The following is a 14270-nucleotide window of genomic DNA, read 5'->3' as shown; positions in this document are numbered from 1 at the left end:
ACAAAACATAATTTGCCCTCTCCTATTTGAACTGCTCCTGTACACACAGCCTGGTCCATAAAGAATAATTATACTCAGTTTGATGTGGAAGAACGTGACTGTCCTGACCTTCCCAGAAGAGTGCTGGCTGTTAAAGCCGCAGATAAATGCCCGTGGTTTTGAAATTACATTTTCAGCAATGACACATGGGTGTCCGCGTACCTTTGGTCATATAGAGGTTAAAAATACCACTAGTTATGTTATAATTACCCTTTTGTGTGGAACATCATTCTCAGTATTTGAATTGCAAATTAAATGCAATGCCAGACCGAAATAATCTGGTTTACAAAGGCAGAAAAGACGACAAGTTAACTGTATTTTAATACTGTAGGTACATTTATATATCCTTATTATATATGCCATCCTGGTAGACTAAACTCACAATTCTGCTGTATTGCAGTATAACAGAGCACAAATAGATTCAAATTTGCATGTCAAATAGAATAGAATAAAACTGATTGAAACTGGCCTCAGAGAAACACACACACACACAGACAACTATGAAGCTGACTTCTATCAGCCCTCTCTTATCTCCACTCCTGCAATAATCTCTCTCATTCAAACTTTACCTTTACAAAAGGAAAACAGCATTTCATCTTGAAGCAACAATAAAAACCAAAGTCAAAGCACAGTGGGTTGCTATTTGGCATTATCAGAGAAGACACAAAGGCAGAGTGTTATATGGTCACTGGCACTGACCCAAAATCTGGTCTGCGTGTCTCAGAGATCACCACCGGGGGGCTGAATCAGCCTGTCATAGGCAGATCTGGATGCCTGAGGCTTGAGTGCTCACTGCTTTCAGTGAAATACAAAGACAGAGCTGCAGAGCCTGCAGCACTGTGGAAATATGCCTCAGAGCTGTTTCTGATCAGTGAAACATACCAAACACATTTAATTAAGAGTCGGGGGGTTAAAATCATCTCTTGAGTGCAGCCAGTAGACATTATAACATAAATCTGTGGAATTTATATATACATTACAATCCCTAGGAGCCCACGAGAATGTCTTCAATGGTCCAAAACTGAAATATATTAAAGGGATGGCTCATTTAAAATCCAAAATACATAGTTTTCCTCTTATCTGTGATGCTGTTTATCAATCTAGATTGTTTCGGTGTGAGTTGCATAGTGAGAGTTGAGAGTTTAATGAACTGATTTTCTATAAGGATCCTTTAAATGTGACCTGAGGGATGTTTTACAGAGAAACAACAAACCCGTCAGAACTCTGATCAGCTGATGATGAGATCAGACCAGACAGTTTATCCGTGGAGCTTAAGTGTTTGGATCCACATCTACACTCAGTTGTTGAATATCTTCAATTTTCCTCCTGAAACAGGATGACATCAACAAAGGAAAGGACACGACTATTTCCTGGAACATTTCAGTCACAGATTTGTTCATAAAATTCATAATGGGAAGAAAAAGTTGCTTGGTGTTGGAGATATGCATCTACTCATGGGTGAGAGGCTCGTGCTTGTGACAGTGTGAGATGTAAACATTGATGGCATCCTCGGCTGAGCTGTAATGTTAGCTTGCTCAGTGGGGCTAGGTGAGCTAGCGGTAGATGCATGTCTACTTCTGCGCGGTTATATGGTTGGGCAGTGTTGTTCAGTAGAAAGGAAATAGTTCCTGCATGAAACTGCTCACAACAAGGTCTGTGGATTATCTTGGGCAACTGGTTGATGATTTCTGGAAAGAGACATTGGTGCTGAGTTTTTTCAAATGCATGTCTTTAACACCAGCGGTCTCTTTTCTTCCTCCGAAACTAGTATAAAGAGCTCAAAATCATTCTTCATTTTTAAAAGGTTAACAGTGAAATGTCAATTTTTGTTGTCTTTGCAGACAAACAGTGTTCCCAAGACTTAAACCACTTAGTAGTCCCATTTGGAGACAGCACTGGATTGGTGACCTGTCCCTGATGTATCATGCCTCTGGCCCAGTGCATTGTACAACTGGCTCCTACAGCCCCTCAGCCACTGTGAACAAGACATGCAGCTCAGAAAAATGATTGAGGTACAATTCAGTTAAATAAAAACTGTGCTTTTCAACTGAATAATCAAATTAGGGTATTGTTGAAGTTGATAGCGTCTGTTGTATTCTGGGTAATTGCGTTTTGTTGCTGCTTTTGTGCCTTTGCTTTGGCAACTGAAGAAACAGCAATAACAGGGGATTTTGAACTGATGTGAATCAATACAGAGATTAAAAGAACAAGAGACAAGTTTACAAATGACTCTTTGATTGCCTGCAGTAGTTTGTACAGCGTGTGGCCAAAAGTATGTGGACGCTTGAGCATTACACTGCTGTCAATGCTTAACATTTCAATCCAAAACCACAGGCGTTGGCTGTAACAGCCTGCACTCTTCTGGGAAGACTCTTCACAATGTCTGGAGTGTGGCTGCAGGGGTTGGTTCCCATTCAGCCACAAGAGTATCAGCGAGGTCCAACACAGTGTAGGCTGGTGAGGCTCACAGTCGGTTTTCCAGTTCATTCCAAAGGTGTTGGATGGGGTTGTGGTCAGGGCTCTGTGCAGGGCAGTGAAATTCTTCCACACCAAAGTGGTGTAACAGGCGGCTCGCTCAGTGTGTGACGTGCACTTGGAGATAAAATATAGGCCTATATTAATGAAGGTTCATTAGTACGGTTTGTATTTCTCTGTAATGTAGCACAGTGTTAACAATGTTACTGATACTATTCTTTCTCACACCTTCAACTCAAACCATTGTGTTGCCCCGCCCAAAATATATAATTTAATAATTACATATAATATCAGAAACATGCAGGCGACTAATGGCCCTAAATGACGACTACTGGTCGACTAGGAAAATTCTTAGTCGAGGGCAGCCCTAGTATTTATATTCCCCTTCATTGGAACTAAAGGGCCGAAACCATGAAAAATCCCCAGACCAAAATAATGTGGACAAGGGTGTCATGTTCCCAACTCCAAACTTCAAAATAAAAGCAGACAACATGCTTGTTTTTGTGCAGTTATCTTTATTGAAAAATTAAACACACTTTCTGTATAAATAGCATGTCATTGTACAACACTCCTCGTCAAAATGTGCGGGAAGCAGGCGGATGGAGTGAGAACAAAAGCAAAAGGAGGCAGCTGAAGAGCGTGGCAGGCAGGGTGGAAAATGAACACCAGCTAACTCAACTTGTGCAGCTAATGAAGCAGGAGGCACACTCAGTGAAACAAATAAACATTATCAATAAGTCAACAGGTGGTGTCTGTTGCTTTATGAGTCTGACCTTTGCGGGGAAGCGGTGGTTCAGGGGTAAGGGAGGGGGGAGCAAAACGTTGCACCTTGCTATAGCACGAGCAACAAGACAATGTCTGAGCTGTCGTGTCTCATGTCAGAGCCAAGGCCAGCGCCCCTCTGTCTTGGCGTGTGATTAATGAGACTGTCAGCGGCTTCCATTGCTTCCCTCCATCATCCCTCCCTCCTGGATGGCCCTTTAATATCAGGTCAAAGAGAAGGCCGAACCGCTATTGACACGTGTCTACAAGATGGGGTCATTATGGAGTTAACTCACGAAAAGTTTCTGCAACGAGGAGGAGGGATGTTTCTGTGGTTAAAAATTGCTTTCTAACAAATAAATGTGGTTAATGAAGTGATGGCTGAGTCTTTTTCTGTGCAGCTTTATTCATCTACATTTCACCTGAGCAGGGTACAGTCAGCAGCAGGGAGCGTTCAGCGTAGTGCTCAAGGGAACTTTGGCATTAATGGACACGTGAAGCCATCGCAGAGAGCTGTTGGAAAATGTCTACTTCAGTTAAAGTAACTTCAATGAAATGATCAAATAAGTAAGTCGACTGCAACTCAAACTTGTCCTCCATTATTGTCACATTCTGTTGCAGCTCAGTGAAAACCATCTCCAAAATCTCAACCTCACACACACACTGGAAATTGGCTCTGTTAGAAGATTTATAAGGGCTCTGTGTCACACCTTCACACTTTTTTGGTACTCTCAAAATGTGTCCCTAGCACTGAGAATACCGCTCTGAAATGCAGGGTTCTTATCTAACATTGAGACATTTTAAAATATGGGATGTTCGGCTTCTTCTGTTAAACGTTAAGGTTATTAGATATATCTTTTTATCGTCAGCAAAGCCTGTGAAAAGTCAAAAACCAACAAACCTGCTGCCAAGTATTGTGTGTGTGTGTGTGTGTGTGTGTGTGTGTGTGTATCCACAGCCTGATATATCTTATTTCCTCTGTGCCACAGAGCTCCACTGTTGTCCAAAAACTATTAAAAACACATCAGTGAGCCACACTGGTGCACTGGCTGGCATGTTCCTTCATTACCAAGGATACACACTGTAGTTTGTCATGAGTTAATCCCTATGGATGTATAGTAATAACGGGATACTGGACCCAAAGATGGTGCCCATTCAGTCAAATGGAAATGCTCGCCTGGCGCATATGTCAAAAAGATTTTTAAATCGCCTTTCACAGCAAAAGGAAAGTTTTACAAATATTAAACCTCCAGGGATCCAAAAATGTCATAATAGCAAGTATCAAAAATGACCTTGTTTGCAGTTTGAGGTGTCGACAGTTTTATAGACATCTCTTTTACAATGGTGGATTATGGGGGAAATACTTTTTGGGCCACAGGGGAGTAAATTCGCTGAAATACCGCGAGTGACCACTAAGGAAAACTGGAAGCGAGGCTGAGCTGTGTTCCTGGTGGCTGAATCCAAATGTCCACCCTCTTGACTTGCAGACTGAGCCCTCGCAGATGTCAGTCGTACATACTGAGACAAGTTCACCGTCAGAGACCGCAAGCTGCTGATAGACAGCCCTTGAGAGTGTTTTACTTGTTACCATGGAAACATTCGAGCGATGATTACAGTCATTGTAACTGCTGTCATTCTGTCTGCTCATCTGTCCCTGCAGATAACAAGATATGTATCCCATGTATGAGGTTGGTTTGTGAGAAAACAAAATAAATTACTGTATAAGACAGACTGCATACATTTAAGTACAGAGATGGTTGTAGATAATGACCGGGTTATGACTAAATAAACTGGGTAGACCTGTAGTTTAATATTATTTCTAGCCTACACAATTCAAGTGTTGTTTTAATAGGCTACAATAACTGTTTTACATATGCATAAGTTTTGTTTTTTTAGTCAGCTATTTAAAAAAAAAAAACACTACCACGATGTCCGTATTGCAATGAATTATGGGTAATTAAATCAGTGAAGTCTGCACCCCAAGCGGACTCTATGGAAGTTTGCAGGAAGTGCGCTTGAGGCCCCTTGTGGACTGGAGGAACTGTGGATTTTGACAACCCTCAGCACTCTCAGACTTACTGGGAACACGCCCGCAAAGTCTGCAAGTGCCATGAAGTCTGGACATCTGGATTCAGCCGATCCCATATACATTGTCCTGCTGCAGGGAATACCCCCTAGAGCACCAAATGTGTATCATTCTGCGACTGAAAATAGTCCCCGACAAATGCACAATTTACTCTTAAGTAAGTGAGGTTTGCTAAAAACTACAGTGCCCAGCTGTTTCAGGAGATTACTGAGACTTTTAGAAAATGAATTCCTTAAACCAAATCATTCTGTTTATTTAAAACACCTTTAAAATAAATCTAAATCAAATTATTTTCGAGATAAAGCGTGTGGTTTGCACTGGACAGATTTTATTTTCCATCTGCAGTGTTTGACAATGGACATACTCTACTTCCTCCTCCTCCTCTCCTCTTTCCTTGTCTCCTCTCCTCTCTCTGAAAGTGTCATATGTGTTGTTCAAATGCTCAGCTCGGAAAACAAAAGCGCTCATATGAACAGCTGCGATTCCCTCAAGATTAGATTGTTTAACGGAGAGTAATTCCACTGAGGACGCACTCCAGCTCTCGTCTGTCTGAATGTCTCTGTCTTCTTATCTAGCTCATTCCCTCTCACACACATGCACACAGCTGATGATGCTTCCTGAATTTTAAGCTTGTTAGTGGCTGCAGCGAGTGTTTTTCAGACATTGTTTGTATATAAATGAGAGCATTTCCATGTTTCCCTCAGATATAAACTGATGCCAGAGTTTAATACAGAAGCTTTTTATCAAGCCAGTTGACTTATTAACGGACAACATACCCTACAAAATGTTCCATAAATTCTACAACAGGATTTCTGTTACTGTTAAAGCCTCAGCTGATGAAATGTTGGAATGATTTAGAGGTGTGGGTTGTCCTTCTCTTGTCTCACACTGGATTTATTTTATCTTGAGTCACTTCTCCAGCTGTTTCATGTCACTACTTTCATGTTGACTGTCTTGTTACTTCTCGTTCTGTGAGGCAGAGGGAAAGTTAAACATTCATGAAACTGGTTTTAGAGGCAGCCACTTTAAAACATACACATTTTTCCTGTGATAAAAGTTTACGCGGTTCTTTAATATAGATACAATATGTGCATGTTTCCTGATCCTGTACCTGACACATTTGAAATAAAGTGCACGTGAAAGTGAGAGGATGTCGACTGGAAAAGATGCTTTGAAATAACTGTAATTTTTTGGATATTTTAGTGTCTACCTTACAACAAAATTCAAATTCTGCTAGATGTGTAAAATCAACACTGAAGTGGACATTACCAAGAAACTCATATTAGCTTAATTTTACATATTTTTATATGAATGGAGGAATCTATTTCTCCTGTTTGTGTAAGTTTTTACATTTGGATAGTTGTTAGGGATGCATTGAAACTGTATTTTGGCAGGCTTATATCAACTTTACTGAGTAATTTACATCAACACCCCCTTAAAATCTGACTCTAGTGCCTTCACTTCTTACCCTGCTGAAATAATGAGGACCCTGTGACATCACTAGCAAACTTCTGACCAGCTCAAAAGTGAAACAGGGTTTCAAACATTGTGTTTCACCCTGGTTTTAGAGGAACTTGTGGAGCATATCTATGACTCAGAATCTGAGGATTGTCTGCTCACGCTTCTCAACACGGAACTGGCTGAGCTGGGGGTCTGCCCATTGGTCCGACCATATTAAACCCACTGTTCCGAAGTCCCGTTGTTCCGAAATCATCACGATGCCCTGTGGTTAAGGTCTGGTTAGGTTTAGGCACAAAAACCACTTGGTTAGGGTCAGGAAAAGATCATGGTGTGGGTCAAAATGAAAAAGAAAGTGGCAAACACATAAGCCATGAGCCTGCTTCGCCTCAAGCCTTTCCCAGCTGACCCAGAGCCGGTTGCCGCGCACTATCAAGGCAGAAATTTGCCCGCCGGGAGCCATTCAGCACCGCGGAGAGCTCCCCACACAACCCAGACCCCAGAGTTAACAACAGGAGGTTATGGTGTTTCACTCTCTTCTCTCTATGACACTTGTATCTTGACCAGTAGCCTACTTTTGTTGCGTTTGCTGATCCTCTATGGTACACAAATACAGTATAGCCTAGTATAATCACATATCGGAACAACGGGACGTCAGACTAATGGGATGTCGGACCAATGACATGGACCCCTGAGCTGGCTAGCAGCTAACAGTGCTAACAATGGCAACAGTGTTGACAGAGCTAACGTTGTTAATCTGAAGGTGGAATCACAGGCAGGGTGCTACACTCCTGCCACAACACCGTCCTGCCACTGCGAGTCAAGACGATTTTGTAAACGCCATATACGCCATATGAGCACAGTGCAGAGATGCAGTGATTAGCTAGCCCGTGGATCACAGTCACATGCACTAGTATACACACAAAGCTGGACCAGCTACCACCACAAAGAACAGAGAAGCTTTGATTATAACACAGAGAGAGGTTTACTGCTATTAGCAAAGCTGCAATAATCAGAGTTTTTTAAGCTTCTTTTAGCTTAGTGTTCCAGTTTTACAGCACATTTACTTTAATTTCACTTCACTTTACTTGACCACTTGACCATTAATTTGCCCCTAACAGTCACTGTACCCACTGTACATGAGCTGTAAGCTAGCAAGCAACAAATGCAGAGACTGTGTGCGGTATTATGTGTTGGTATTCAGTTCAGCCTCTGACCGATCTCACCAGAAACTCTGGTTCTTTCTATCATATCCCTCCAGTCTCTAATCTTTTTCCTCACTTGACCACATGTTTACATCATAGTTTCATAAAGCCTGGGGATATGCATACATTTTTGCTCAATTTGAAACATTTTGACCGCACAAGAACGTGCGTTGGCATCAATTTGCATCAACCGCCTCATCAATGTTATATACACTACCTTCCTAAAATGAAACGAACGTGGACAAAATCAGCAACCAACGTAGCAGTGAAAGAGCCAGATTTTTAAAATTATATCAGAGCTGTGCCATTTGGTGGCCAAAATAAAATCTTGCAGCTTTAAAAAAAATGGTTCTTACTTCTCACTTGTAAAATGAGCAACGTGATAAACGGACTACAAGGTTTCATCAGATTTTCGCCTGTTAAGAAATGATAGATTCTGTCCAAAAATACATTTTGGCATCATAATTGGGCATTACGGGTACAGGATGTGGGTGTGACCTTTAAAAAAACCCTTCCTAACATTTGTTTTTTACTCATTAAAGGCTGACATTTTAAAGATAGACAGCTCAGACATGGTGTCAAAACAAAGCATGGATGTGTTGTTCTTTTCTCTTAGCTGTCACCAGAGTGATTCAGGAGTGTTTGATAGCAATTTCTCACAGAGCTGCTCTGTTGGCATTCTTCAAAAAGCCCTGACTACCACACTACCGCTTCACTTCCTCATACTGCTCTGATACAGCAGCTCCCTTGATGACATTTACATTTGTCTTTATTTGCCGTCTCCTTGTTTCGAGCTGATTTTTATTCTCCTTTCATTCATTAACTTCAGACAGACACACAACATTCACATTAAACCTATACACAACACACATCCATGCACACTTAGATTAATTACTCCAATTACCTCATATTTCTACCTACAGCCTACTGCGAGTCTCTGGAGTGACACACAGAGGATGTTTGCTGTACATCCTCTTCATACTTGCACTCTTCCTGAGAGGAAGCAAATCATCACAACAACAATCACGTCTCATTTGTTACTTTTGTCGCTCCCTCATCCTCATTCTCCCTCTTCCTCTCTTCCTCGCTCCATCCCTCACTCCACCTGATTGCTTATCTCCTAATTGCTTTTCTATAAGTGGATGGAGTGTGTGCGTGCATGCAAATCAGCTCCATGTGTGAACATGTGTGGAAGGAGTGTTCCTCAAATCTTTGGCAGTGTCGTCCTCTAAATGTCTCATTACTCCCCTCTTGGGCGTAATTGCTGCACTGAGCGTGGCTTCAGCAAGCCCCCCAGGGTGAATATAATTAAAACTATGAAATTACAAAATAAAATCATCAATTGTTATTCAGAGCAGCAGGAAAAAAGCTGAGCAGTGTGAGGGGGAAAGAATGAGGGAATTTATCCCCTCTGAGTGTACCTCCACACTACACAGGCCAGATCTGGAAACGCATATAATGTGTTGTGTTTTTGCTGCACCAAAACTGAGCTTTTCAAACTTGCTTTGTAGAGTGAATGAATCTGAACACAACAACCTCATGATTTAGTGTGCACCAGAAAACTTGGCTACATTGCAGGTGTTAATACTATTCATGGCCGGCACTCTTTCAGCAGTAGCCATTCACTGTATTTACTTTCTGTAATTACCTCTCTATGTGGTAGCTCTCATCTTAAGTGGCGGGTCCGCCTTTCCCAGTGGGATTCACAGTAAACGATGCAGCATGTTATCCGGTGTTTTTAATTTATCTAATTTATATAAGCCTCAGTGTTTACCAGTTACCACAGTGACAGCTCACAGTCACCAGTTATCAGTCCCCCACAGTCCCCCCACATTCAGCTGGTGAAACACAGAGCCTGTTTACACCTGGTACTGACATGTGTTTCACTGATCGACAGCCAAAACAAATCACTGTTCACACCTGTGTCTGTTTTGTGTCTCCAGCTGACCATTTGTGTTCAGATTTCGTCACTACCTAAGTCGCTTACACAAGAAGGTCAAAGAGCCTTGCGCAGAGTTATTACTTCCATATCTTCGCTTGCTGCCTGTGTCAAGTAAGCAGTTGTATCACTATAGCTGAAGATATCCCTGTCAGCAGAATTCAACAGGTGTCCTTCCATAGACCCTTTTAAGGCTGACGTCACAACCACGTCAGTTTGTTAGCTGGAGGCAAAACACAACTCACTACCACAGGGCTGTAGGCTACATAGAAGTCTTACAATGTGGTCTTGCTGTGTTATTGGGAGCCAGAATAGAAGAAGTCATGGCTCAAAACTTAAATTCTATCGCATACCAGCCGCCACTGCCCGTCAACATAAATGAAGACAACTATGGTTAAATGCGATAAGATGAAAGGACTGGACGGAGGTGTTCACTAAAAATGCTCACAAGTGCAGCCCACACTTCCTATCAGGTTAGGGAAAAAGTATTTAATGTTGTAGGGATGAATAATGTTATGTGTATTAAGCATTATCATGTCCACGTCATCTGAAACTGGGGAGGTATTAATAGGAATATCGGATATCTTTGCTAACTTTTAAGTGCATTAGCTAACGTTAGCTTTGATAGCAAAACAAACTGGAGGAGACCATTGAAGTGTCGTCCTCCTTTGTAAGATTGGCATAGTAATCAACCACAAAGCTTCCTGCGACATAATCGATCCACTGAGTGAGGGCATACGGATTGGCCAGTGATTACTCATTCAAGTAACACTCGCAGTCCTGAAGAGTGAGTGACCTGACATGGTGCATTCGTAAATTCAGTCTAACACTCTACACTAAAATGAGAGCCCTTTGGTAGAAGAAACAAAGCGTTATATTTCTACATGAATTAATGAACAGTTAAGTTAATCACACATTCACTCCGCTCAGTGCTCTGCTGTTCAGACAGTGCTCAGAGTGTGCTCTGCCATTCTGAGAGTGCGGTGCTCTGAATAACCGAACAGTACATTCTGATAGCGTAACAAATTTAGGATCGGTCCAGTTTGTGCCAGAGTGCGCTCCGGCACTCGAAATGAATATTTCTGAACACACCGCTCACATCAATCTCCCTCCATTGTCTAAAACAAGCTAACAGAACTTGCTAGCTAGTGTCTGTGGACAATTGTTTTGCCTCTAGCTAAGCCTCTCCCACCAAAAAACATCATACTGTTTACTGACAGTAAAAAGGTCTACAGGGCAAAAGGCTGGACGGTCACGCAACACTTCGTCCAACTCGTCGCAAAATGGGCAAGTTACTACCATGTCCTACATTGTTGACGTAGTCGTTGAATGGGACGCATCAGGACACATCAGTGTTTACACTACAAAAAAGATACGTGATTGAATGTGGCCCAGACCATCTCAGTTTGTGTGATCACAATGCATCTTGATTTTCATTTACAATTCTATTTACTGTCGTCCACTTGAGATCAGATCACTTGAGAGCCATGATAATACCAGTTATGAAAGGGCCATAATGCTGCTTTTATTTTGAAGTAGTCACAGGATATATTTGTCAGCGAGGTTATTACTGACAGCTAAAACAAGAAAATAATAATTTTCTGCATTTTTAAAAGCAGATCAGTTCTAACTATTGCAGGGAAGAACAGAAACAGTCAGAAGCAGCATCAGTGAGCTGTTAGATGAAGAGCTGCAGCAGACTGGCTGAACACCTCCAACACCTCACCAAGGTAGCCAACTCTTTTTACTGTGTCCTGCTGTTGTGTTAAAAACTACTTGCAATGTGTGCAACATGAAATTAGATTGCAGTTGCTCATGGCATGATGGGGAACAGCCAATTATTGACTGACTTACTTCTTAAAATGACATGATTTTGTTGCTCATCTGGTGTATTTCTTACTTAGAGAGAGGGACTCAAAGAGCAGCTAGTAGGGTGGCATCAGGTAGGATTTCTGATCTGCTATCATAGCACTATTTTAACTTTTGTAGGTGTCTGAAAACAGCAAGAGAAGAATATGTTAATAAGAACAAATTGTGAGTTCTTCTAAAATTAAAATGGAATAGGTGATAATTGAAGAGGCATTTTCAAATTTAGCTGGTTAAAGCTGCAGTAGGTAGAAAGCCTGAAAACGGTGGATTTTTGAGTTTCATCTGAGTTAGGTTTCATTCGTCTCCGCCCTGAGCCCCTCCTAACAGACGAGCACGCAAGTATTTTATCCTACTTGGTTCTATTTCTCCCTCTCTGGGAGCCTCTGCTCTCCCTCACCGCGCAGCAGCCCGCCCCATCCCTCCTTTGCGGCCCCGCACATATACACCCGAGGCTCGGCTCTCCCTCTCCGTGCAGCAGCCCGCCCCGCTCATACCCCCGAGGCTCGGCTCTCTCTCTCCACGGAGAGCCCTCGGCTCCGCTACCACAGCCGACCCTCGCACCTTCCGGCCGGGCCCGGCCCCACCTCACCCTTCCCCTCCCTCCGGGGCTCCGGGGAACCGAGTTCTGTCTTCCTTTTTTTGGGTTGTTTAGCCGTGTAGGCAGTTGTAGCCAATGCTGGAATAGCTATTTTACCTGGTGCACTGTTCGCCATTGCCACTTGCTCTCCCCTTCTGCCGACGGCACGGGAACGTGCATGTGCAGTAGAACAGGCAATAGGAACGCAGTGTTCTGAGCTGTCCTTCGATTGGTTGATGCACATCAGCACGATACTGATTCTTTAGAGGCTGAACACAGAGCCATGGTGAGGTGCAGAAACCTATTGTTTGTTTCAGACCACTTGATATACATTATGCTTAGAGGATATTATAAAACTGTTACTCAATTATACCAAAACAATGTTGCCTACTGGAGCTTTAAGTGTGGACATAGTCTCAAACAAAACAGATACACATGGAGAAGTAGAAAAGAAAACAGGAAATGCATTTGTGTGCTGCCCATATGAAGATTTACATCATACACATGCCTTGCCTGATGTCTGACAAACAAATATGAGCATGTAATGTCTGCTGTTACTTGCCTGACATGATTTTATTTATTCAAGAGTGGTAATACGCAGACAGGCCGGTAGCATCACTGTAAAATGTGTAGAATCCCATAACACGAGAATGGCCTGAATTATCATCATCTCTGAAATATATCACTATATGTTGATGATGCAACATAGGTTACGGGTTTTATAATTCATACAGGAGTATCTTTATGTGTACAGTATATACGCATCTGTATCTACATTTGTTCATTTTTACATATACAAATCCAAGCTTGTAAAGTCGAGCGTGAATCAGTCTTAGGTGTGCAGTTGTCTCTCAGGTAGAAGCGAAAAATAAATTAACTGACCATGGGACGTGGGAGTGCTACGAGAAGGTCCAGTGGGATTCAAATGGTTGTAACTCCACAAGTTTCAACACTGAGAGGACAAAGAAAATGAATTGGGTTTCACTACTTTCCTTTTTAGTGCATAAGGTCTCACAGTGGGGAGGTAACACGTTGAGGAGGATCCTGAACGAAGTCCACGGCGGAAGTAATACCTTGTAAATTTGAGTATCATGTATCCAGACTCAAAGGGTGGGTTGTTTTTTTTTGTAGAAGAGCGGCTCAGAGATCAGATGGTGGTTCGTTTATGTCTATCTAAAAGAGTTGTGCCATTTAAAACAACAGACGCTTAAATGTCTTCCTCTCACGTTGTCCTTGAACTCTTCTTCTCTTGGCGCCGCCCACATTGTCCTCACTCCTCTTCGACTCAGCTATAGCGCCACATTGAAGTCGGTCACCAGGAAGTCCACGTAGTCCCTCTCTTTGGTCTTGAAGGCCTCGGCAATGAGGCGTGCGGCGTCCCTGTGCTCGCGGCCCCTCATGGAAACCCCGTTTACCTCCAGGATCACCTGACCCACCTTCAGCAGGCCACAGTTATGAGCTGAGCCACCCCTCTGAGAGAGAGAGACAGAGAGAGACACACACAGAGATAATGTGAATTTTAAGAAAACTTAACTGATTTCAATTGATTGTACAATGGATGGGGCTAGTGTCAGTGCTAAATAGCATCAAGTACAAGTGATTTAAAGGAATATTTCATCCCCAAATTAACCATTTGCATATTCATTGCTCACCTTGTGTTAAGGCCTTTGCATACTGAGTCCATCTTTTTGTCCGAAATTATCACACGTCTAAAAATAAATACAACTTCATATTGTGTCAATCACATTTGCACACTGACAGTGAAACGTTTGTCCGTCTTTTAAATTTTGGAACAGGTTCAATTTTCTGCGTTTTTGTATCCGTCAGAGCCTTTAGAGACGTTTGACCAAGACTCAGTGA

General features: G+C 42.3%; 1 protein-coding gene across 2 annotated transcripts in view; it reads right to left on the bottom strand.

The window, feature by feature from the left end:
• Positions 1-5182: 5182 nt before the first annotated feature.
• Positions 5183-14270, bottom strand: part of whrna (whirlin a) — a 243752-nt gene continuing 234664 nt past the window's right edge. For both annotated transcript variants that reach the window (XM_049604182.1, XM_049604183.1), the window contains one exon: positions 5183-13882. In XM_049604182.1, coding sequence (XP_049460139.1) covers positions 13700-13882 — 183 coding nt within the window. In that variant the 3' untranslated portion in view covers positions 5183-13699. The remainder of the gene's footprint in view (positions 13883-14270) is intronic.

This window comes from Epinephelus fuscoguttatus, linkage group LG18, assembly GCF_011397635.1.
Source record: "Epinephelus fuscoguttatus linkage group LG18, E.fuscoguttatus.final_Chr_v1".
Classification (NCBI taxonomy): Eukaryota; Metazoa; Chordata; class Actinopteri; order Perciformes; family Serranidae; genus Epinephelus; species Epinephelus fuscoguttatus.
The sequence above is the reverse complement of the archived record's forward strand: the minus strand, read 5'-3'. Positions and strand labels throughout refer to the sequence as shown.